Genomic DNA, 22541 nt, shown 5'->3' with positions numbered 1-22541 from the left:
TGCCATCCATTCTTGCAGCTTTGGATGTAACTTAAGCGATTTTCTATGCCTTCGTAGCCAGATCAGAGCACAATTGATGGGCAACTGCTTATAGCCTTTGCCTCTAGCCCCCACACAGACCACAACGTGTCCACACACAGGCACACACACAAGCCCGAAGAGAACCAGACAGACCCCACTCCTTGACGTGGAGCTGCTCGAATGTCCAGCTGTGTGTCTGTTTACATAGCTGGCTCCGCTCCGCTCTCTCTCTGTCCTGTCCTGTCCTGTCCAGTCCAGCCACTGTCCAGACGGACGTTGCTTAATGTTCCTCGGTCTATCCTCCTCTGCCCTGTGCCGCAATTTGCGCCTAAGTTCTGACAGACAACAGACGGTGGACGGTGGACGGTGGACGGCACACAGAGACGACGGATAGCAGAGTCGTTGGAGCAGACCTCGCCTGCGGCTTTGGTCAGGCGGCGAGCAGCCTTTGAGCGACCTTTTAACGGGGTCGCGGATTTACATTTGTTGCTTCCCAGTGGCCCGGGGGAGCCCGAGGCCCTGCCACAACTCAACTCATTCATAAAAACGCACGCAAAGTCAACTGTTGCAAGTCCAAGGTTGAAAGTCTGCCACTGCCACTGCCTCTGCGTTGGTTCATGGACTACACTGCCCCTCCACCACCCACCCTCCACCTTCCCACCTTCTGTGCTGTGCTCGAGCTTTTATGCAGTTAAGTGCTTAGTTGCGTGTAACTTTACACTGTTAAACAAACTCACTCGCTGCCTGACTGCCGCCGCCTCCCTGCAGTGCAGTGCAGAGTGTGTGTGTGTGTGGCAGGGAAGGGGTTGGAGGACTACATATGAGGTGTGACTTTGCCGTGTGTGTGTCTGTAAATAGAGAAGGTAATGGGAATACCCCCAAATGTAAGGACACTCATTAGAGTTGGTTAAGGCTAAGGCATTCCATGGGGGAGTGAGTGGCAGTGGCAGTTAATTGTGACACGAACATTACTTGGCTAAATACCTAACTGAAATCAAATAAAAAGGAATTTGCCAGAGAGAGAGAGAGAGAGACAGTCTAGACTCCAGAGAGATGCCAGAAGAGCAGACTCCACGGTGTCTGTCTGTGTTCAAGCAGTTTTGTGCAACAAACTGTGGAAACTCCAGCCACAGCTACACCTACTACAGAGAGTCACAAGAGCAAGAGCTTGTGGCCGAGGGGGCGGGGCAACGGTTGAGCAGTAAAGGGGACGCTGTGTAAACAAAGGCAGACATTGCGTGTGCCAAAAATTCCGGACATTTTTAGGAGTCACAGCATGTGTAAGCTGGATTTTTACAAGCAGACACATGTGGCACATGCCACACACACACACACACAGACCAAACCAATGAGTCGATTGCTGTCGCAGGGCTGCTCCTTGTTTCCCTTCGCATTGCCATGCTTCCTGTCCAAGTGCTAAATTGAAATTCCAAAATTAAGTAATTTCTCCCAAGGGCAACTTCTGCTGGGGAATCTTTCTTACACACTCGCCCGGGCCACCCACCCCCGCACATAAAAGTACAAAGACGCCTCCCAACAATGAGTTGCACTAATAGTTTGTATGTTGAAGGGAGTGCCAGGGTGAGATGTGTGGCAAGAACATAAAAAAAGAGGGAGAAGAATGAGCCCTAGACCAATGAAGAAGGAGCCACAACAGTAACCACATCAGCATCCAGAACAAGTTGTAAAAATTACAAGAAAACACACACACAGAGAGCTGTACATATCCATTCCATATCCATCTCTCCCTTCTGGCACTCTAAGAAACATGAAAACTGAAGCCAAGATTGGTTGTGGCAAAAGTGATTCGCATTATTTCATCGTAAACTGAAGAGCTGACATAACAACGGAATACAAACTGAAAACATCTCGTAACAAGGAGAAATTGTAATGGATTACGAGTAATGGCAGCAAGGAAAACTACCAATAAAACTATCAGATATTGCTATGAAAATTGCTATTTTGCTTACCTTAAAGCTTATAGCAGCTTCCTGTAGGAAGATTTTAAGCTCAGTTTGAAATCGCTTTCGTTGCGAACAATATCCAAGGTCTCAGAGTCCTTAAATTCATTGAATGCAACTTCTGTTTCTTTCTTTGGGGTTTGGGTTTCCACTTCCAACTGCTGAACCTTAATCAAAACTGAAATGGGGGTACGCAGCACTTTCTATGGCTTTGCCTCTGCTCTGTGCCCCAAAATCGAAAGTTGCCCAAAATCCGTTACGCCTCCTGTCCCCCCCCGCTGCCTGACAAACATTATCGCCATGTCTCTCTCCCTCTCCCTCTCTCACTCTCTTTCGGTTTCAGTTAACTTCCAGGAACTTCCACTACCACTTCAGCACTTTTTTCTTTCACTTTTTTTCAATTTAAATGATGGAGCAGTAAAGAAGAGGAGAAGAAAAAGGAGCAGTAGGAAATGACGCTTCACTCCTGTGAGCAAGGGGCGTGGGTTTCGGCTGCCAAACAGCTACAAGAAAAGAGAAGCAAAAGGAACAGCAGAATGGGGGAGGAAAACTTAAACACTTCTTGCATTTTTCTTATGGCACGACAACTATTTATTGCCTCGTGCTCGTCCTCGTCCCTGGCCTGGCCTGGCTTGGCCCCCGACGAAGCTGTCGAGGATGCCACATTGCAAATGTTGCCTGCTGCTTGCTTTTGTAGTGGCAGCAACAAAGTTGTTGGATTTAGCTTTGGCGGCAACCCATGTACCAACTACCATTGCTGATGTTTGACTATAATGATGATGATGATAATGATGATGATGATGATGATGATGATGATGCTGATGCTGAGCTGACGATGATGATGAAAAATGCACATGTGTTTCTAACGGCTCCCGATTATTTTTATTGTTTATTTGCTTTGATTTTTGTGTGTGCGCTGTGTTTGCCACGAACCGACCCAATGCCTCCTTTTGGCATGTTCCTTTTATATGTTTTTTGTGTTTGCTGGTTGGGTTTGCGCATTTGTGCGTAACGAATAAATTTAGCAAAATAAATAAGGACAATAATCCTTTTGAATGCAGTGCAATTGAGCTTTTTACAGCCATTGAACAGACCAGGCCACCACAAACACACTCGCACACACACAAACACAAACACTCCTATGTGTGTATGGACGTGTGGCACTTAACTCAACATTGTGCCGGACTTGGAAAAGCTGCTGCCTCTTGCATAGGATGCGATAGGATTTCATTTGTGGGCACCAAACGTCCGGGTTCGGTACGGTCCGGCTGGGTCCGGCTCGGTCCGGCTGAGGCCATTGAAATTTCGCTTGATTTGCATTTCAATTCGAAATCAAATTTTTCAATTGCCAGCTGGGCACACACACTATCAAAATGGGCATACTAAGTGGCTACACCACCCACTCACACACAAACACACAGCATAATTCAATTTGCGTTGAAAAGTGCGAGAAAATGGGAAACAGAATCCATAGCATACTTTCTAGCACAGCATTTGGCAGAGTCCAAAGTCATTGGACTCTATCACACACACACACACACACACACACACACAGACACTCCGTTACTCTGTGTCTGTCTCTCCCTCACGTAATTGACAAAAGCTGCGAGCACCAAATTGTTGAAATTTTAAATCAATTTATTTTATATTGAGTTACTCCCCAGCCAACCACCCCAAATAGCATTAACCTTTTTGGCTTCTACAATGTATAGCATCGAAATCGATATAGAAGTAGGGTCTGGGCTGGTCAGTAGCTGGAGCCAATTGCAGTGTCAGCACACATGGCTCGGCTCGCTCTTATTTGTGGAATTAAAAGCATCTTTCCATTTCCACTGCAATTGTGCCTTCTGCTGCTGCTGCTGCCCAGACTGCGACGTCATCAACTCTGCAACTCATTGCTGGCATCATCATCATCATGCTCATCATCTTCATTTGGCCATTATTGGCTTCCAGAGGAGCGCACAAGACTTTCAATTAGTTTTATTAGGGTGTTCCAAACATTCCATTGACTCGAGCCGGGCTTTATGGGGAGCCTGGGGAGCGGGGTGGCTGCGTTATTGTTGTTGTGGTTTGTCGACCCGTTGCCGTTGCCTCCCGTTTGATATTGGCCTTTTGACTTTTATGCTTTATTTTTTTTCGACTCAATTTTTTGTGGTTGCGGCTTAGGCGGTGTTCCTGGTGCGGGCAGCCAGCCATCGATGGTGCGATTGTTTTTGAGTTTTATGTGAGAGCTTCAGTTATTTTTGTTGTTCGGTTGTTTGGCGCATGATTGCGCAACACCAGCGCACAATCAGCAGAAAACAAGAGTAAAAGAATGAAATATGAATTTGTGACAAAAATCAACCACAGCAACAACAAATTGAACGATTTTGGTTCAGTTGGGATGGGGCTGGGGGCAGGATCATGCGCATATTTAATTTGTGAACTTATTTTTTAATTAAATTACCACATCATTTCATGGGAGAGAACAAGGAGCATTTTATAGTTTCGTGAAGCTGCTTGGAAAAGTTGCTCCCCCCCCCTCCTGCTCCTCCCGCTCGCCCATTGGTCAACGTTTTTGATACTTTTTAAACTGTATTTCGTTGTTGTTGCTTGAAGTTGCAACTTGCGAACAAAGTTCTCAAGCTCATTTCATTTCTCTAAAGAGCATTTCAGTTGGCGCTGTTCACGTTGCTTCCACAGGACACCCAGCCCACACCCACACCCAAGCCCAGCCCAGCCCAGCCCAGTCCGGCCATCAAACAAAAAGTATTCTTGTTTCTTTGCTATAATTTCCACTTTATGACTTTTGTATTGCTGTTGCCACACCTACACGCCGCGCTCCCCCCACACACTCTGATCACCCTGTTGATGGTCGGTCGGTGGCATGTGGGGCACAGAGTTGAAGGCAACAAATGTTTTTGACACGACAAGTCTATGGGTCAAATGCTCGTACTTCTGGCCGACTCTTGTGGCAGGCATCTTGCCTTTTTATTTGTTTTTTTTCTTTTGTTTTCTTCTCTCGCTTTTTTTTTGTCAGTTGTTGCCGCTGCCACTTGAGCTAGAAAAAAGTTTCGGAGTAAAAAAGTTTCGGTTGCCCGCGTCTTGCGAGGTACTTGGTTGCCACTGGCAGCCACTGGGGGTGGTGCCACTGGGCTGGTGGCACGGCTCGGTGAACTTCAAAACGAAGTTAGCACCAGTGGCAGAGCCAGGACAGGACTTGTCACCCGTCCGTGGCAACCGAGCCTGGCTGATTATTGAAAATGCGGCGACACATAATTCGAGTGGCATGGAAAAAAAGTTTTTGCCACCTCCTTCGCTTTCCTCCAACTTATTTTTCACTTTTCTACTCATTTTGGTGTCGTTGCAGTTGAAAAGTGAACGGATTCGCCACGAACAGCACCCAAAACTAAACAAGTTGCAATGTGAAGAGCCCTAAAAGGACAAACCAACGAACAGAACTTGTCAACAGGAAGACAACTCCAAGACGAAGGAGCACCAGCAGCAGCAGCAGCAGCAGCATCTGCTTCAACGATTGACAGGACAAAAACAAAAGGCAACCAAAACCAAAACCAAAACCAAACCCAACCCAGGGGCTTGGGTGCAGCGGAGCACACAGCAAAAGTTTTTCCCCGTCTATATTATTCGGTTTTCCCCCCATAGTCGGCACTTTCCATGGCCGCTGCGTTGCATGCTGGGCAGGCAACGACGGGGCAGCAACATTAGAAGCGCAATGTTCTGGCCAAATACCGCAACGAAATAGAATCGAGAACGTGGATAACGGATAGAGGACAGAGGATAGCACTCGACAAAAAAAAAAGGAGCAAACGCCAGTGACTTGCCGCATATGTGTGTGTTTTGTGGTGGCTTTTTCTTTTTTCCTGTGTGATGCCACAAGGACACACTTCAAGTGACAGCAACAGCAACGTCAGCGGCAACAGACTCAAGTGCAGCAGCAGCACCAGCAGCCCCACAAGGAGGCAAGTCTAGGGATTGCTGAGGGAGGGGTCGAGAGACAGCTTTCCATCTTAAACGCAGCATGCGCAAGCACAAAGCGCCGCCCAGCGGCAGCCCAAGGACACAATCAGATCCAGCTGCAGCATCCACAGTGGAAGTTCAGGCAGAGCAGCAGCAGCAGCAGCAGTGCCTGCTCCTAGGACACAATCAAATGGCCAGCAATGGTCCCACACCAACAGCAGCAGCAGCAGCAGCAGCGAGCACAGCTAGTCGTCTGGCAGCACCCACCGCGAGCTGTCAGGACAAGCCGGATCAGCAGCAGCAACAGCAACAGCAACAGCAGCAGTATCAAGCATCTGCCAGCTACAGCAAGGAGCGACCTCAACCCACAATAAAGCTCATGTCCTTGCTGCAGATCGCCAGCTATGTGCTGTGCCTGTGCGCCTTCAGCTTCGCCCTGTACGCCAATGTGCGACAGACGCGAATGGAGCAGCGCCTGCAACGCCTCCAGCAGCTGGACGCGCGCATTGTCGAGCTGGAGTTGAGGCTGGAGCAGCAGCAGCTGCTCCACTGGCCCGCCGAACAGACGCAAATTCTGGACAACAGACAGAACGGCACCCAACACATGACGTTGCATGTGCGCCGAGAGCTGCATCGCCTGCGACGCGATGTGTCGCACCTGCAACTGACGCGACGACAGCAGCGCCGGCAGGCCGCGGAGGCGGCAGCAGCAGCATCAGCAGCGGGCGAGGGTGGTGCAGGAGGAGGAGCAGGTGCAGGAGGTCACGGCGAGTGCCAGTGTCAAGCAGGTGAGTCTCTCAACTAAGCGTTTAAGCTGACTTCTAATGCCTTTTAAAGGTTAACCACGAAGACAGAGATTTTCAGTGCTGCGGTTAATTATGCATGGAAATTGTTACCCTGTGCAGATGGGGTATATGGGTTTTTATGAGTTGTTTTCTAGGAAACTTTGAGCTTCACAAGGTGTATATATTTTACAGTCTTAATGTACAAGTTTCCCATAAGCGAACGGAATCATTTTTCAAGATTTTCACCAACGGAGAGCAATCGCCAGCAAAGACTCTGAATAGTTTGTTCTGAAATCAAACATAAATTTATTACAATTCGAATTTGGTTGGTAGTAATACAAATTAACAGCGACCTTCGTCATGCACACTCCATGTATTTTGTTTATGCATTCTCGGGGAATTTTCTTCCTTGTTGTTCACTTGAGCGTTTGCTGCTTGATGGTTGAGACAAGAGCAGGGCCAATGGAACATTGTTTGGATCACAGTATCATAAGCTATATAATTCCCATTCCCTTGCTGCACCTGCCTTGGGTATCTAATATTTCGCAGCCTTTTGCCAGCCTGCTTTTTCTTGTCAAATTGGGACCAAAAATGTGTTGGCCATCAGGCGCCTACATTTGCGGTTAGGTCAGGCTGATGGTCAATGTGCAATTGGTCAGAAATGTCAGACACAGCCACACACACCCACACCACTATGCCCATAAGTCAACAAGTCGTTGTGGCATGTCTGAGTGTGTGTGTGTGTGTGTGTGTGTGTGGGGTCCAACGAAATTTAATTATTTGCGCTCGGCTAAATTTATGGCAGTTTAGAGATTTCATTAATTGGAAAAGTGTTTTCCCAGACCCAAAAGCGACCTCCCACACACACCACCAAACACCCACGCAGAGCAGTGGGGGTACAAATAAGAAAAAAAGAACAAAGAGGACGAAGAGGACGAAGGAGGCGGAGTCTGAGTGGCCTTACTGCCTTCTCTGTGTGTTTTTGGCATTCAGTTTCTCCCCAATTTTTATTTGCCGAAGCTTTTTTTTTCCTTCAGCTGCTTGTCTCTGTACGTCGCTCTCTCTCTCTCGTGACATTACCGAAACTTTGATTACTCGGGGATTAGCAGAGGGCTCCCATGCACATATTCATCCAACCAGAGGGGGTGTGAGTGTGGAGCCTGACTTCCTTTTGGCAGCCAGTTTGCCTTGGTGGTTTGCATAAATTTTGCTTAAAATGCTTTTTAAAAACTTTTTGCGACACCCACGATGCAGGCGCAGAGACACAGAGACTGAGAGAGAGAGACGACCATGTGGCATATACACTCGGGCACCCCCGCCCGTTGTGCTATGCCTATGGGAGTTGGGTCCTTGTTGTGCTGCTGGCCTTGGCCTGGCAGCAGCACAGCCTGGTCGTATTAACGCAATTTGTCTTGACATTCGCACAATTAACTCACCCGCTAAGCTGCCGGGCAAACTTTGCCTGCTAATCCCGATGAAACTGGAGCCCGGGCATCGCTCCTCATGATGCATCGAATTATATGCCCAACCAGAGCGGAGCTGAGTCTAAGGAGGAGTCGTGGCATATGAAGCATACGCACAGCATTGGCCCAAGTAAACGCTCAGCGCAATTATTTAGCAACTTTGCCAATTCCAGGCAGTCAGCCAGCCAGTCAGCCGCAGTCTGCCCAGTGCCTCCGCAGGATACTCGAGGCAAGATAGGACACAAAGTTTTATAATCGATGCGCAGCCAGGTCGAAAGTTTCTGGGCAGGGCAGGGGGCGGTCCAAGTTTCTTTTCAAAGTCACTGCATATACATAAATTTATCTCGGCTGCCCCCAGCCCGCAGATAAGAGCGTGCCAGGCGCCAGGACACACAGCCTTTTCACAACTTTAAGCCACGCACAATAAATCAAAGCCCGTGTGCGGGCGAGGGGATGGATTGTCAGAGGATTGGCAGAAGATGTCGCTTGCTTATCGGAGCCCTAGACGACAGGGAGGACGACGATACGGCGAAGCAAAGTCATCATCGGTTAAGCCAAGTTTTGCTGCATATGCAGGTCCTGCTGCTCCTTCTTCCTTTGATTGCCTGCAAAGTTCATGTCAAGGACATTGCAGTGACAGTCGAAAGGATGCTGCTTGAGGGACTTGTACCACTGCCGCATTCCGATTAAGTCCGATTAGTTCTTTGGATTTTATCGACATTTTCCTCTCGTTTCTGTGCTTGCTGCAGTTGGGCATAAAATTGATCAAATTAGTGCGACAGCAGGCAAGTGGCATGCCCCAGGAAGAGGCCACCACAGTGGGAGCTACTTGGAGCGATTTTAAGTGCACATATATGAAATTTAATGGACACATCCCCAAGTGAACTGCAACACACAAAACTCATTAAAAACGGAGTATGAAAAGTGGGAAATTCCATTTTTGATGTATTGTTATTTTGGAATGTTTAACGACTGAAAGTTGTGTTGCATCCCATGGTAGTACGTGGCCACATCCCTGTCCCTGTGCTATTCCTGGCTTTGGCCTGTCAAACTGCAAATGACATTTGGCCACTTCTCATCTTCTCGCATCCTCATCTCTCATCTGGTGGCTGCTGCATACACAAAGAGTAGAGTGAAGGTGTGTGTGTGGTGTTGAGGGTTGAAGCACGAAGAGTTTTAGGTAACACCCAGGAGTACCGCACCAGCCCCTCCCCCCTGTTCGAGTTTAGTCTGTCTAAAGCTGACCATACGCTGGTGATGCTGCTGCTGATGCCACTCTCGTTGTGTCCAGCTGAAAACCCTCAATTTATCATAGCCAAGCGCAAAATCCACTTTAGAACCCCACCAACAGCAGCATCGTTGACTGCGTGTGACATTTTGCAAAGCCAAAATATGTAGAACATGCCACAGAGACACATCGAGCGAGGACACTCGCATATGCCACTCAGTCACAACAACAACAGGAACAGGACTGACAGCAGTTAGAGCAAATGTCATATGAACTATGGAAATTCCCAATTAGGTTTTAATGCGTACAAGTGCTCTCTTTATTCACTGCAATTTCTCATGGGCAAAAGCCATACGCAGGCGGAGGCAGAGTCTGATGATGAGCTCCTCCTGCAGCTGGGTACTGGAATTCAGCTCACGATTTGGGCGTAACGCAGAAGCAGCCCCTGTGGACTGTCTTTATGTATACTTTTGGCAGTCATAAATTTCAATCACGTTGCCAGGGGATAACGATAACACCGACTGGATATACTGCCTGACGCATATGTATATCAGGTCTGTACGAACGATTCGGAACATCTCTTTGGACATATGCTGTCTCTGCTGGCAGCCACAACATCCCTCAACTCAATGACTCCTTTTTTTGTACGGTGTGTGTGTGTGTGTGTGTGTGTGTGTGTGTGGTTGTGGTAGGGCGTGTCAAAGCAGCAATCACATAACCCCCAACCCCAAATGCCGCCTGTTCCTGTTCCTTGAAGCGTACCCACTGTGGCTTGTGTGCGTGTGGTTTTTGGAGCCCATACCGGACTCAGAATCAGAATCAGAACCAAACCACACCTCCGATGCCATTCCATTCCGCATCGCTCGACTCGACTCGACTCGACTTGGACCAGTACGAGTACGTGGAATCCCCAGCATCGATTGTCGCTCTCTACACATCAATTGATTTCCTTTTCGATTTCAATTTGCCAGGCACAGGCCGCTCTGCCTTTACCTCTGCCACTCCTCTCGCTGCCTTTGCTTGTTGTTTTCTCATTTTTGGTGATTTTTGTTTATGCCCCTTCATCGAGGCAGTCAGTCGTTAGTTTTGTTTGCCTTGTTTTTGGCCAGTTGTGTTTGTTTGCTCATTCGTTTCGCCTCGTTCCTGCCTGCCTGTGTGTGAGTTTGCGTGACTTTTGGCCTACCTGAGTGGAGGATGCCCACCACGCCTTGATTGCCATTTAAATGCTGCGCTAATAGCCCAATAAAACATTACAGTTTGTTGCACCAAAGATATCCGACACACAACAGCAGCAGCAGCAGCAGCAGCAGCAGCAGCCACATAAAAGCCAACACCAAACACCAAAAACAACAGCAACATTTATTAATTAGTGAAAAAATTAATGCCCAACTGTCAACATTATTCGTGGGGCCCCCCGTCCTCTCCCCCTCTGACCAGGGGCGCAGCGAGAAAGCGCAAAGGGATCGGTATTGGGGGATGTTTTCTCGCACCCACACACGACGTCGACAACGACGCCACATTTGTTGACAAATTTATTTGTCGTGTGCCATGCGGACAGCCGCCTTTTGGCTGCCACATATTGTTGTACCTCGCAATTGCTGAAAGGCAATTCCTTCTCACAATTATGAATGGTTACAAAAAGGAACAAACGAATCACCTGTAGCTCTACAAACTCCACTAATTACAGGGCATCCGCTAGTCGAATTACTCCACTGCATAACTGCCTCTTGTTTCATTTTATTTGTGGCCCAGGCATCCCCAGCCCATCGATGTGGCTTGTTGCCGAGCATCGAAATTCCTCAGTGGAGAAAAAAATGCTATTAAAAATGCTATCACAAGAGCCCCAGCGCCCCAGCGCCCCAGAGTCGTAGTCAGTGGCAGAGGGGCAAGGGCAGGGCAGGGCAGGGCAGGGCAGCAGCAAACTAAAAGAGAAAATAAAATAAATTCATTGGCAAAACCACAGAAAAGAAGAGCCGCAATGAATTACCCGGCGAGAAGAATTTCATAAATTTCATCTGATTGCGTTCCAGTGTGTGTGTGTGTGTGTGTGCGTGTGTGTGCGGCATGCTTACATTTATTTTTGGCACGTAATGCTATATTTTTGTTCCATAGTCCAGAGATCCTTTTAATGAGCCAAAAATGTAATTTGGAATATCCGCCGCTTGCCCTGTTAGCCTGTTAGTTCATTTAAATTAAAAAAAGAGCTCAAAAGTAATGCCTGTTGAAACATAAAAAGTGTGTGTAAAATTATGCAGTTCAGTTTTTAATGTGGGGATAATCCCCCAATAAGCTATTCCACATTTCCATTCACATTCATTGTAGAAATAAATTCGTTTGATTTAAGTCTCTCCATAATAATGCTTATATTCCGCGTGTTCCACATTTGTCGGATGAAATTAAAAGTTTTAAATACGAATTAATTTATGGGAAAAAAGCTGCTTCCTTCCTTACTCAAATTGCTGATAAACTAATTAACGATGGGATAAATTAATTAATGAAACTGTTGATATGGCCGTGCGGGGGCGGAATGTCTCTATTAAAATTATTTCGTGCATTCTTTCAATTTTCAGACAGTTGTTCTTAATTTTTAAACCAATTGTGTCAGGCAGCCACACTGTCATTTATGTTGGCCATTACGTTTTTGTTGCCAATTAGCTAAGAACACTTTTGGGTTGGGGGCAAATGGAAATGGAGACATCCTGCTGTCTCGCTGATCATCAATCAACTGGAATCCCCACACCCTGTCACTGTCTTCGCCTTTGTGTGAGCTCAATCAAGCATTCGAAATGCTTAAGGCACAGGTACAGAGAGAGCTCCAAAAAACGATACAAACATACAGACGAGAGTGTAAATTTGTAGGTCTGTGTGCCTCTGCAGCTGTGACCGGCTCTGGCAAGTGCCTTTGGTCTGCTCTGTATTCGGTTTGGGTTGCAGCAGCAGCAACGCTTTGGTCTGGTTTATTAGCCACATATGCTGGGATTTTCTTTCCCGTTTTGGGTGGAACTCATTCCGGGTACTGCTGCTGCTGCTGCTGCTGCTGCTGCGTAAATATTTCAGCGGCAAACTGAAATTTATTCGACTTTTGGCTTGCTCGCATATCCACACACACACACACACACACACACACACAGGGAGAGGCGCTTGACAGGCGCGCGACGACTACGACGACGATGGCGATACAGTTCCAATTGCCAACGGAGGAATGGGTTTTGTTTTGGGGGGAACGTAGACAGATTTCATTTTTATACATTTACGTGATTTTCAACGACAATTCAGCGACACAGCGCGAGCGTACAGCGACGCACATGCTCCAATTTCATGGCAAACTCTCACGTACGCAGGCAGGGAGGCAGGGAGGCAGGCAGGCAGCAGCGTCCAATGGCAGAAACTCCACGCCGCACTCGACTCCATTCAATGGGAACTGGGTGGGGACAGGGATTGGGTTTGGTACTGCGACTGCTTTATGATTTATTGCCTTGACACTGCCTGCGTGATGCTGCCTGCCCCTTGCTCCATGCCTGTCTCCGGTCTCTCCTGCTCTGCTCTGTTCTGTTCTGTTATAGCCTGTCCTCTGGCCGTTTATTTAAGCCATCTCTTTGTTTGTTTGACTGACTATCCGCAGCCATAGGGAGACACAACTATTCGTCGTCAGGATTTGTTGGGACATTCTCTGGCACGGCATGACATGTCTCCCCTCCACATTTAGCGATAAATACAAGTTTTATGATGGATAATAAATGGCTTTATTCGCGTTGACAAATAGTCTGCTTTCATTTGTTTTTCCTCACTGCGTTTTCTTTCCTGCTTTGGCATTGCCATTGTCTTTGTTTTGTTTTGTTTTGTTTAGTCTTTCCTTTTCCTTTCTGTCTTGCTGTTGTGGCTGTTGATGAAGCTTCCAGCCCCCAGCTTCCGGCACCCGGAGGCAGAGGTGGGCCCGATTAAGATGATATATGGACGGACGGGGCTGGCTGCCTGGCCAAGTGGGTGGATTATGTTTTCAGTCTGGGATTAGCAATTACGCTTATAAATAGAATTTCCCTCAATTTATCAAGCATTTTTTTGTTGGCTTTCTTGGTCGGAAATCGACTGAAAATAAACGTTAAACGTTCACGTTTATTGCATCATTCCGGGAATTTGAATATGCCACCCAAAATAATGATAGACAATAATTTTTGGCTGTGCTTGCTGGCTGGTGGCTGCTGGTTGGTGGCTGCCACACCCAGTGCGGATGGATGCGTGTGTCCCAGTGGATTTTATGGCCAAATCATTTTGTAGCCTTTTATGCCGAAACTCATTAACATTTTTCCCAGACGACTGACGACACAGCCACACAGCCACACAGCCACAAAGCAAAAACAAAGTTATTCATTTTCAATTTTCGACTATTTATGCAAATGAAGTGTGCGTATGAAGCCATGATGTGTACCAAAATATGCATAAAATCTGAAAATGTCATCATTGTTATTTTATGCCCGTTGAAGCGAAAAATATCACTCATACGCCCCATGGCGAGGGTCCCAAGAACGCCTCATTAGGCTGAAGTCCCCCATCACCCAGCCCAAAGCCATGGCCATGGCTCGATTCAGTTTCAATTTCGGTCTCGGCTGGTTTATCTCTCGTTTTCTTGCGGGCGATTTTGTGTGTTTTAATGTTTCAATCAAATGAAAAATGAAAATGAAAATCAAAACCCCCATCAATGTCAATCGCTTGGTTCGCTTTGCCTTTTGCCTCTGCCTCTGCCTCTGTTGTGGCTCCTCAACTCATTTGAAGTGTTTTACAATCTGGTAACACAATCTGCTTGTAATGACTGTGTCCCCCCCACAGCAACCGAAAGCCAAAATCAATCTTGACCGCTTCCCAGTCACCCATATCCATTTCATGCACTGGGAATCCCTTCTCTCTATCTCTGACTCTCTTTTGGCCTTCCTTCACGATTCGCCTGCTTAGAAATGAATTGATTAGAGCGACTGGACAGCGTCGACATTCTTACAAATCACAATCGATCATTGTCGAAATAACAAACCATAAAAAACACACACACAAAAAATAAAAATATATTAATCGTCAAAGAGAAGAAAACGAAATGCGCTCCCTCTCCTCTCCCTTCCTTGGCTTCATGCTCGATTGCTTGTTGGTTATAATTAAATGTTCCTTCGTTTTCTGCGTTTTTTACATATTTTTCCCAAGAAAATTCAATAAAATTTTGTGTGTTAAAAGCATTTGGCTGAGCGGAGCATCGCATCGCATCGCATCGATGCCACTCACTGGAAATAAGTTGGACGGAAGGAGTAGGGCGAACAAGTCAATAACAATTTCAATGCTACTGTGCGTGATGCGAAAGGCATGAGTAATTGACTATCAACCAGGGAGAGTACGAGAAGGGAATGCCGAGGGAATAGGGCGACAGTTGAGTCGGAGTACGGGGCAAGTAAGGATCTCTCTGGCACTGCAGTGGACATGGCAAACTGGTTTCTTGCAGTTGAGGTTGATAAATTATGGTCATATGAGAGCGCTATTAATAGTTTCTGGCTCTCTGGTGTGTTCCCCGAGGGTTTTTGCATATGCTGGGAACATAATTCCCTCAAAAGATGGAATTTTTTTATCTAAAGATTTCATGGTTGCTCCGCATTTCAATTGAAATTCAATCTGGCTTATCTCTCGAACTGTCTTGATCTGAAGTTGAGGCTGAGGCCCGTATCTGATTTCTTGAAGGGAAAACAAGGGAAAAGGGAAAATGAGAAGAACAAAAAATGAAACCAAATCCAATCGATGGGAAACTCAATTATTGGTAGCAGCTCTTCCGCCTGTGTGAAGCACTTCAAAGGTAGTTTTTCAATCACACCGTGACAGTGACAGTGGCACTCCCCCTGTTTCACCCTTCCCTTTTAATAGAGTGGCGACAATTACCTCTAGGTGCTGGTAGGGGGGGCTTTGCTTTTGCTTTTGAAGCTGAATCATCAGCAACCTACCAAAAGATTCGTGCTAAAACTCAATCAAAATTGTCGCCATTTGTCAAAGTGATGGCCCCACGCTCCACACCTTCTGACGGTCTGTCCCCCAGCCCGAACCAGCAGAAACTTCTTTGTCCCTTTGGCGCGCCACACCGCACCCTTATGGTGTGGTGTGGTGTGGTGGGTCGTGGTGTGTGTGCAATTAAGTTGAGCTTTGCTTTTGCTTTTGCTTTGTGGGTTTTTCCCTTTTTGACTGTCTGCGCGCGGCGCGCCTTGTCTGGTGCCGGGGCCACGGCACAGTCTCTGGGCCTGGCATTTGCATTTTGTCCTAAAACGCGCATTGTGGGGCATGCATCAAACCAGCACACAATTGGAGCGCCAAAGCGTTCCTAAATCTAATCAAAATGCGACTCTTTGGTCGGAGTCGTTGTCGCCTGTTGTCGCTGTCGCTATTTGTCGTCTGTTGTCGCTGCTTGTCGCCTGTTTACCATTCGCTGACGCCTTTCTTTCGCACTCTCTGGGCCCGGGCCCGGGCCCGGGCCCGGGCCGCCTTCCAATCAAGCGTGTGAGAGCGCGCGGCATCAGAGTCGGGCCAGAGTCGTGTACGTGTATTAGCTACCATACAACCTCATACTAGTACTCGATTCTCAGTCGGCTACGTAGGCCGATCATCGGTCGCCATTTCGCCATTCAAATTACCAGCAACAGCGACAGCAACGGCAGGCAGCAGGCGGCAACAACAAGTTTTTCAAGTGCATGGCAGACAACACCTTTTGACATGTTCGTTGCTGCTGCTGCCGCCGCTGCTAGTCGCTGTTGTCTCTGTCATCAGTGTGTCTGTTGTGTTGTCTACCGTAATACAGTGATACACTGCCAAAGCGACAGACAATAGGCGACATGTCCAGGGATTTGGAGTGTGGAGAGCAGAGGGTGTTGTTCGGTGTAGCAAAAAGTAGAATTATTTATGCAGAACATCTAACGTTTGCCGTTTGGTTTTTATTGTAGTTTTTGGGAATATTCTTTATACTTCATTCTTCATTCTTCTTTGGTTAGTGTATTTGCTGCTTCGTTGTGTGTCTCTTCGGTGTCTTCTTTCTTGTTTTCATTGCATTTGCCTAGCTCTGGCTGCAGCACTGGACTACACTACTGAGTCCCCTGTCTCTGCTGGGTTTTCGGCTGGCCACTACCCCTGCCCCTGCCCCTGCCCCTGTTGGCTGGTTTGGTGACTCTGTGTCGTTGCCTTTGCTGGGGTTTTGCGGTTTCTGCGTTCCGCCTGTCTGGGGCTGCAACTGGGACTGGGTCTGGGCTCTGGGGCTTTTGTCACACTCATCTTCGTTGGCCCGTTGTCACGTCAATTTCATTGGAATTGCATTTTGGGCGGCAGCCTTGTCGACGACGCAGAACGCATGCGCAACGCTGCAAAAGCTGCCACACGGAGATGGGAGGACGAGCAGCCGAGCAACCGACCAACCGACTGGCCGACCAGTTTGTCAACCCAAAGCCGTTGCCGTGGCAGCTTACAAATTTAATCAGCTTTAAGCGGCGTACCTCTTTGGCGACTGCGACGTCAACTCTCCTCCCCGCTAGTGTCTTCTGCATTCTCTACGCTCCAGTTGGACTCTGACTCCCCATCCCACCTCGGCTCTGTCTCTCTCTCTCCCTCTGTGTCCCATCCTCCCTCCACTGGTCCGTCTCTCTCATTCATAACTACGCATCGCCTTTTGGTTTCCAGTTATTCACTCATTTCGTATGCAAGACATCGGCTGCATTCTGGAGCAGTGTGCACAGTGGTGCGAGGGCTGTTGAATCTGATTATGTTAAGTGGGGGATGTGCATGTTCTGCACCTCTCGCTCGCGTTCACTTAACACCTTGCACCCAAAGAGCGGAGCACTCATGCATGGCGCTCTCATATTTATTTATATTTGGCCTTTTCTTTGGCTCGTTTCCCCCCGCATCCCTCTGCCTTTTCAGCGGCCTCAGGGTTTGTGTGAAACGTTTTAGCATCTCTCAAGTGCTGAACACACTCCAGACGCGTATAAACAGGGCAACATTTCCATAGTTAAACACATTAAGCATACACAGCATCGTCGAAAATGCATTTGGTGTAAGTGAAATGTTTGTGTAAACAGAGTAACAGTGCCACAAAGAGCCACGGGTAAATATGAGAATTCGGATGGCAGAATCCACAGCACAAACTTTCACGTACCACTGTGCCATGCACCTCTGTCGCTGCCGATGACCATAAGCTCTACAGTTTACTTATCTTCTTCGCCTCCCTCTCCCTCTCCCTTTTCCTCTCCTCTGCCGTGTGTCGTGTCGTCTCTGGTGGACCAACAACGCCGAAGAGTTGTCAATTAAAGTCAACACTAGAACGAAGCATGATTATGGAGCTATAGAGCGACAACGACAACGACAACGGTTGCCGCCTTATCAAGCGTAAAGCGAGGGGAGGCGGGCGGGGAGCCCGCATCTCTTAACTGGCGAGCGAGCAAGAGAACCTGAACTGAACACACACAAATATTGAGCAGAATCACATTTATTATGTTTAACAAACCCGAATGGCGTCAATGTCCCAACACCTTCAACTCGGGGCTGGTCTGGTATCAACGTGGAGTTCAAGATACAGATACAGAGATACAAAGATACATGGGCAGAGACATTTTTATGGCGCTAGGAAATACAGCTTACAGTTGTCACTACAAATTGGTTATGCTGCTAGTTGGGGTTCGCTTCGGTGCGAGTTTGAGTTCGAGTTCGTTGCTGCCCGTCTTGGTCTTGAGGTCTGATTAAACGCCATAAATCTTGAGGGATTCTTTTTGTTAGAGTGGAAAAGGGTCGGCTAGGGACTGATGCACCAACACACAAAAATAGTTGACAACAAATGGACTCTTCTCAAGCGTTTTGTTCTCCACCCAAAAAAACGGGAGTGGGTTCACTGATCTCTTCTCAGCTGCTCGACACATTTAACACTTTATATAATTTATTGTAATTTTTCTCGCCTCCTCTGCTCCGTTGGGTATTTTCATTGTGGCAGGCAGTGAGGCAGGGCAGGGGGATCCGTTGTTAACAAAACGTTTTCAACATACATAAACCTCGCACCTTTTTCAGACTTTAGACTCCCTCTCCCAGATGCGGCACAGCATCTGCATCTGCATCTGCATCTCTATTGCAGCCATCAAACCCACTCAAAACTCACGATAATTTGTACGAGCAGTTACGAGTAGAGTGTTTGGCCGGGGGCAAACGAGTTGCACAACTCCGGCAACGCGGCTTAAGACCCTGCTAAGCTCTAGCGGATTGAGTAAATACAAAGTTTATGCGTGGGCTGATCGTGATTAGCAGATACATCAAGATCGTTACCCTAGAATAAATATCAATTGATTGAATCTCACAGAGACTTGACCCTAATGAAAACTCGAAGCGTTTACAGTTTGAATTTCTACATAAATTAAATCGAATTGAGGGAGAACTAGCCTGGCAGCTTGATTAAATGAATCCAGTTGGAAAAAGGAGTTAATCAAGCAGTTGACGGGACGGAAAATACCAGTCTTTGAACCCTCATCAAAAGAGTAATCCCACGTGTAAACACAATTGCTGCGCTGTGGTCCGCTCGTTCTCTATCGCTCCCTCTTCTCCGCTCTCTTTATCGGTTGCCTCTCTGCAAAATATGCATTGCCCTTGTGCTAATTGCCGTTTGTTCCCGGTAACAAGCCACTGCCTGTACTGCGTCATCTCATCTCATCCTCCGCCGAAGAGTGTACTCACAGCGCACCTCAAGAGTCTCTTGGTCGTGGTTAGTTATTAGAACCTTGTTCGATCTCTATCGGAATCGGTTTTGTGCAGCATTAACTCTGTTTGCCTTTGCCTGCTAAGCCGACCCTACGACAGCCTGAGGGCTCAGGCTCACCCAGCACCCAGTACCTAGTACCTGTGCCCCCCCCCCCTGTATTTACCTCTCCTTTGTTAAGTTGCTGCTGCTGGTGCTGGTGCTCTTTACATGTCAACGGGTCCTAAGCTGGGAGCAGCAGACATCCTCCTACCTGACTCCCTCCATCAGTGCTGCTTTTGTCTCTACCTCTACCTAGCTGCTGCCCTGCCTGACATCTCTCTCGCTCTCTCTCCCTTGGTTGTGTGTTGCCTTCGCCTTTTGTCAGCGATTTGTGTGTTTCTCCGTCGCATCGCCTTTTGCCTGTTCTCTTCTCTTTCTCGCCTGCTGTCTTTGTGGAACTCGTTTGCATATTGTCATAATTTCTGCACTCACACATGGACCCTCCTCCAGCCGCCTCCGCCTAAATAGCACAGCTCCGAGTCGCGTCGACTCCAGGGTTCACTCATTTCTTTTTATTTTGTGGCCATTTGTGGGCAATGCTGCATGTTTTATTGTTACTTTGATTGCATTTATTGTATTATTAAGCTGCATTGTTATGAGCTCTAAGCCGTCGCTGCCACAGCCAGCACCCACAGCAACATTGACAGACCGACGCGACCGAGCGACCCTCGCTCCCTGCTTCCTGGATGGCATGGATACAACATCTAGGCAGAAAGGGTAAATCGATTGCCACGAAATGAGCAAAAGGGAAATGGGAGTACATAGTTCACTGAATATTTTTGTCAATCATCAAAGTACAACAGAAATCTGGCAAGAGGAGGAGGACAAAAAATATGCATGGATTACCAGTTTTACATAAATTGCTACATTCCATGTTGCTCTGGCATAATAGGAAAGGAAGTTTGTTATGTATTCCCATATAATCAATTTTAAGGGTAAGAATATTTCATAAATCTGTGCTCATGTGGATTACAATGACGTAAAATATGTAAAAGGAGCAACGTTTTGCATGAGAGATTTCTGGGGTACGAGTACAATTATTATCCTCTCTGGGTTGTTGCCTGGGCGATCCACAGTTCGTCGCTCTTTCTGTTTGACTAACGGCCTGCAGTCGTCTGTCGTCATTTGGCATTTCCATTAGCAGCGCGATCACCCAAACTCTGGCGTCTGTGAATGGAGTTGCCACTGAAACTGCAATTGCAACTGCAAATGCAACTGCAACTACATCTGCAGCAGCTCATGTGTGAAAGAACCGAAGGTGTCAGCTTACCAGGCAGTCGGGCAGGCAGGCGGGAAAGCAGGAAAACTACTGGCAGACAGGAGAGACTGTCGGGGACTGCCAGGGAGAAGGAGCAGGAAGAGGAGGAACATTGGCTGTCATAAAAACTCGTTGAGCGTACTTAGGCGTGTTGTGCTCCGCGTTGTCGGCTCCTTCAATGACTCACATGTCGGGGTGCTCGAGCGAGCCGATATATCAATCTGCACGCACTGACGACGGCCCATTAGACATGCAAGCCATATGCAAATGTGCGCGACTGTCGGATGGGATTGTTAAATGCAAATGCCAGACTCTTGTCAGGGTTGTCGTTTGCGTCCTGCCAGGGTTGTTCAATAAACTGCGCTAATTAATCTCCACTGCGGTTCAATAGTACTTGCCACAACTTGTAACGCAACGCCAGCTGCCAGGGCCCCTTGACTCTGATTAGCAAACCCTAATTAAAGCAGAGTTCACAGCACAGCAAACTTATTTTCGACTACCGCCACGCCCTTGTGTGGTGCCTTTGAACTTGCCACATGCCCCCCCCACTCCATCCCCTCATGTGTGTATAGGAATGCTTTTCTGTTTGCTTTGGTAACTTTTCTTTCTCTCGTTTTTATGCGACCGGGGAAAACTTTTGCTACCAATTAACGAAAATAAATTGCACGAGCATGAAGGTGAAACTATATTTCAATATGGGAATCAAGGTTGGACGGGGGAAATGTTGTTTGATTGGAAAATGTCTGAATAATTGAAGAGGGAGCACTTGGAAACGCTTCAAAGGGGCAAACACTGGCTTTAAACTCTCGTAGATCCCGAGGACTCTTGAATTCCTTTGCAACTCCCCTTTTTGCCCCGTGGCACCAACCAAATTGAGTTAATAACTATAATAGAGCAATTGTGGAGCTGGTGGGTGGTACTTTAGAGATAAACAGAAAACACCCAAAAAATCACACACACAAGCACAAAAGTTGTTCGAAAAAGTTCGCCAACTCTGGGGCAACAACATTTGTTGACGGTTTTTACGGGGCGGGCCACAAACAAGCGGATAAATATTTAATGCACTTCGTGCTGTGCTTTTTATTGAAGACCAGAGGTTGAGGAAAATTTAGAAAACTAGTTAAATATCCAACCAGCCCCACAAAACGGTAAACCAAAGTCAAGTGGGGAGCACAGCAGAGCAGAGCAAAAAAAAAAAAAAAAGGTTGCACTTTTTATTGATTTGCTCTTTCTCGCTCGCTGCAATTTGTTTGCAGATAGTTGTTGTTCTTTTTTTGGGACTGGGGTTGGCTTTGTGTACATGTAACCTAGAAAAAGACACCAGTCATAAATAACGAGAATGTAAGTCGCCAGTGGATGGCAGAGAAAAATGAATTGAAAATATGTAGGGAAACATTCACCGGAAAAAAATGGAAGGCCCCACCAATATCGCCACTCGCCGGCCCATTGTTGTGGCTTGTGTTGTTGCTGTTGGCGTTGCTCTATTGTTGTTGTTGTCGTTGTATTTAAACAACGACCAGGAAAATGCTGCGCCTGCAGGTTTTATTTGGGACCAACAATACAACAAGCAGCAGCAACGGTAGCAGCAACAAGAAACCATAGAAGAAAAATAACTTTTAGCAGGCCAAAAATACAGCAGCGGCAAAAGAGAGTTAGAGTGAGAGAGAGAGAGAGATAGAGATAGAGATAGAGCGACAGAAAAAGGTAGACAACAAGACGAGCTGGGCAGGAGGGGAAATTGGACAGCTAGACAAACGAAAAGTAACCGAAAAAAACAGCAACAATATAACACAAATTGTTGAAAATGCTACAAAAGTGGCATGCTTTACATTTGGCTCCAGCAACACATAATAACAACAACAACAACAGCTGAGGCAAGACAGCTCGAGGCACTTTTTTCCTTTTCGTTTTTCTCTCTTTAATTAATTGCCAAAAAGCGAGTCAGACAAAAAACGAAAGCCAGGCCAAACACTTGTGGCCCAGCAGAGTGGGTCCCAGACCCGGACGGGGTCGACTGCTCGACCGGAAGGAAGTCAGTAAGATTGTGCACAAAAGCCTCTCACACACACATATACTCTATGTGTGTG

The 22541-nt window shown here is 47.2% G+C and overlaps 1 protein-coding gene across 23 annotated transcripts in view; it reads left to right on the top strand.

Moving 5' to 3' along the window:
* The window catches only part of LOC117582789 (collagen alpha chain CG42342), a 67200-nt gene that overhangs the window by 4767 nt on the left and 39892 nt on the right, over positions 1 to 22541 (top strand). For all 23 annotated transcript variants that reach the window (XM_034270785.1, XM_034270782.1, XM_034270781.1 and 20 more), the window contains exon 2: positions 5332 to 6727. In XM_034270785.1, coding sequence (XP_034126676.1) covers positions 6001 to 6727 — 727 coding nt within the window. In that variant the 5' untranslated portion in view covers positions 5332 to 6000. The remainder of the gene's footprint in view (positions 1 to 5331; positions 6728 to 22541) is intronic.

This window comes from Drosophila guanche, unplaced genomic scaffold (genome assembly GCF_900245975.1).
Source record: "Drosophila guanche unplaced genomic scaffold, DGUA_6, whole genome shotgun sequence".
NCBI lineage: Eukaryota > Metazoa > Arthropoda > Insecta > Diptera > Drosophilidae > Drosophila > Drosophila guanche.
Note: the sequence above shows the minus strand (reverse complement) of the source record. Positions and strands in the feature narration are given on the sequence as shown.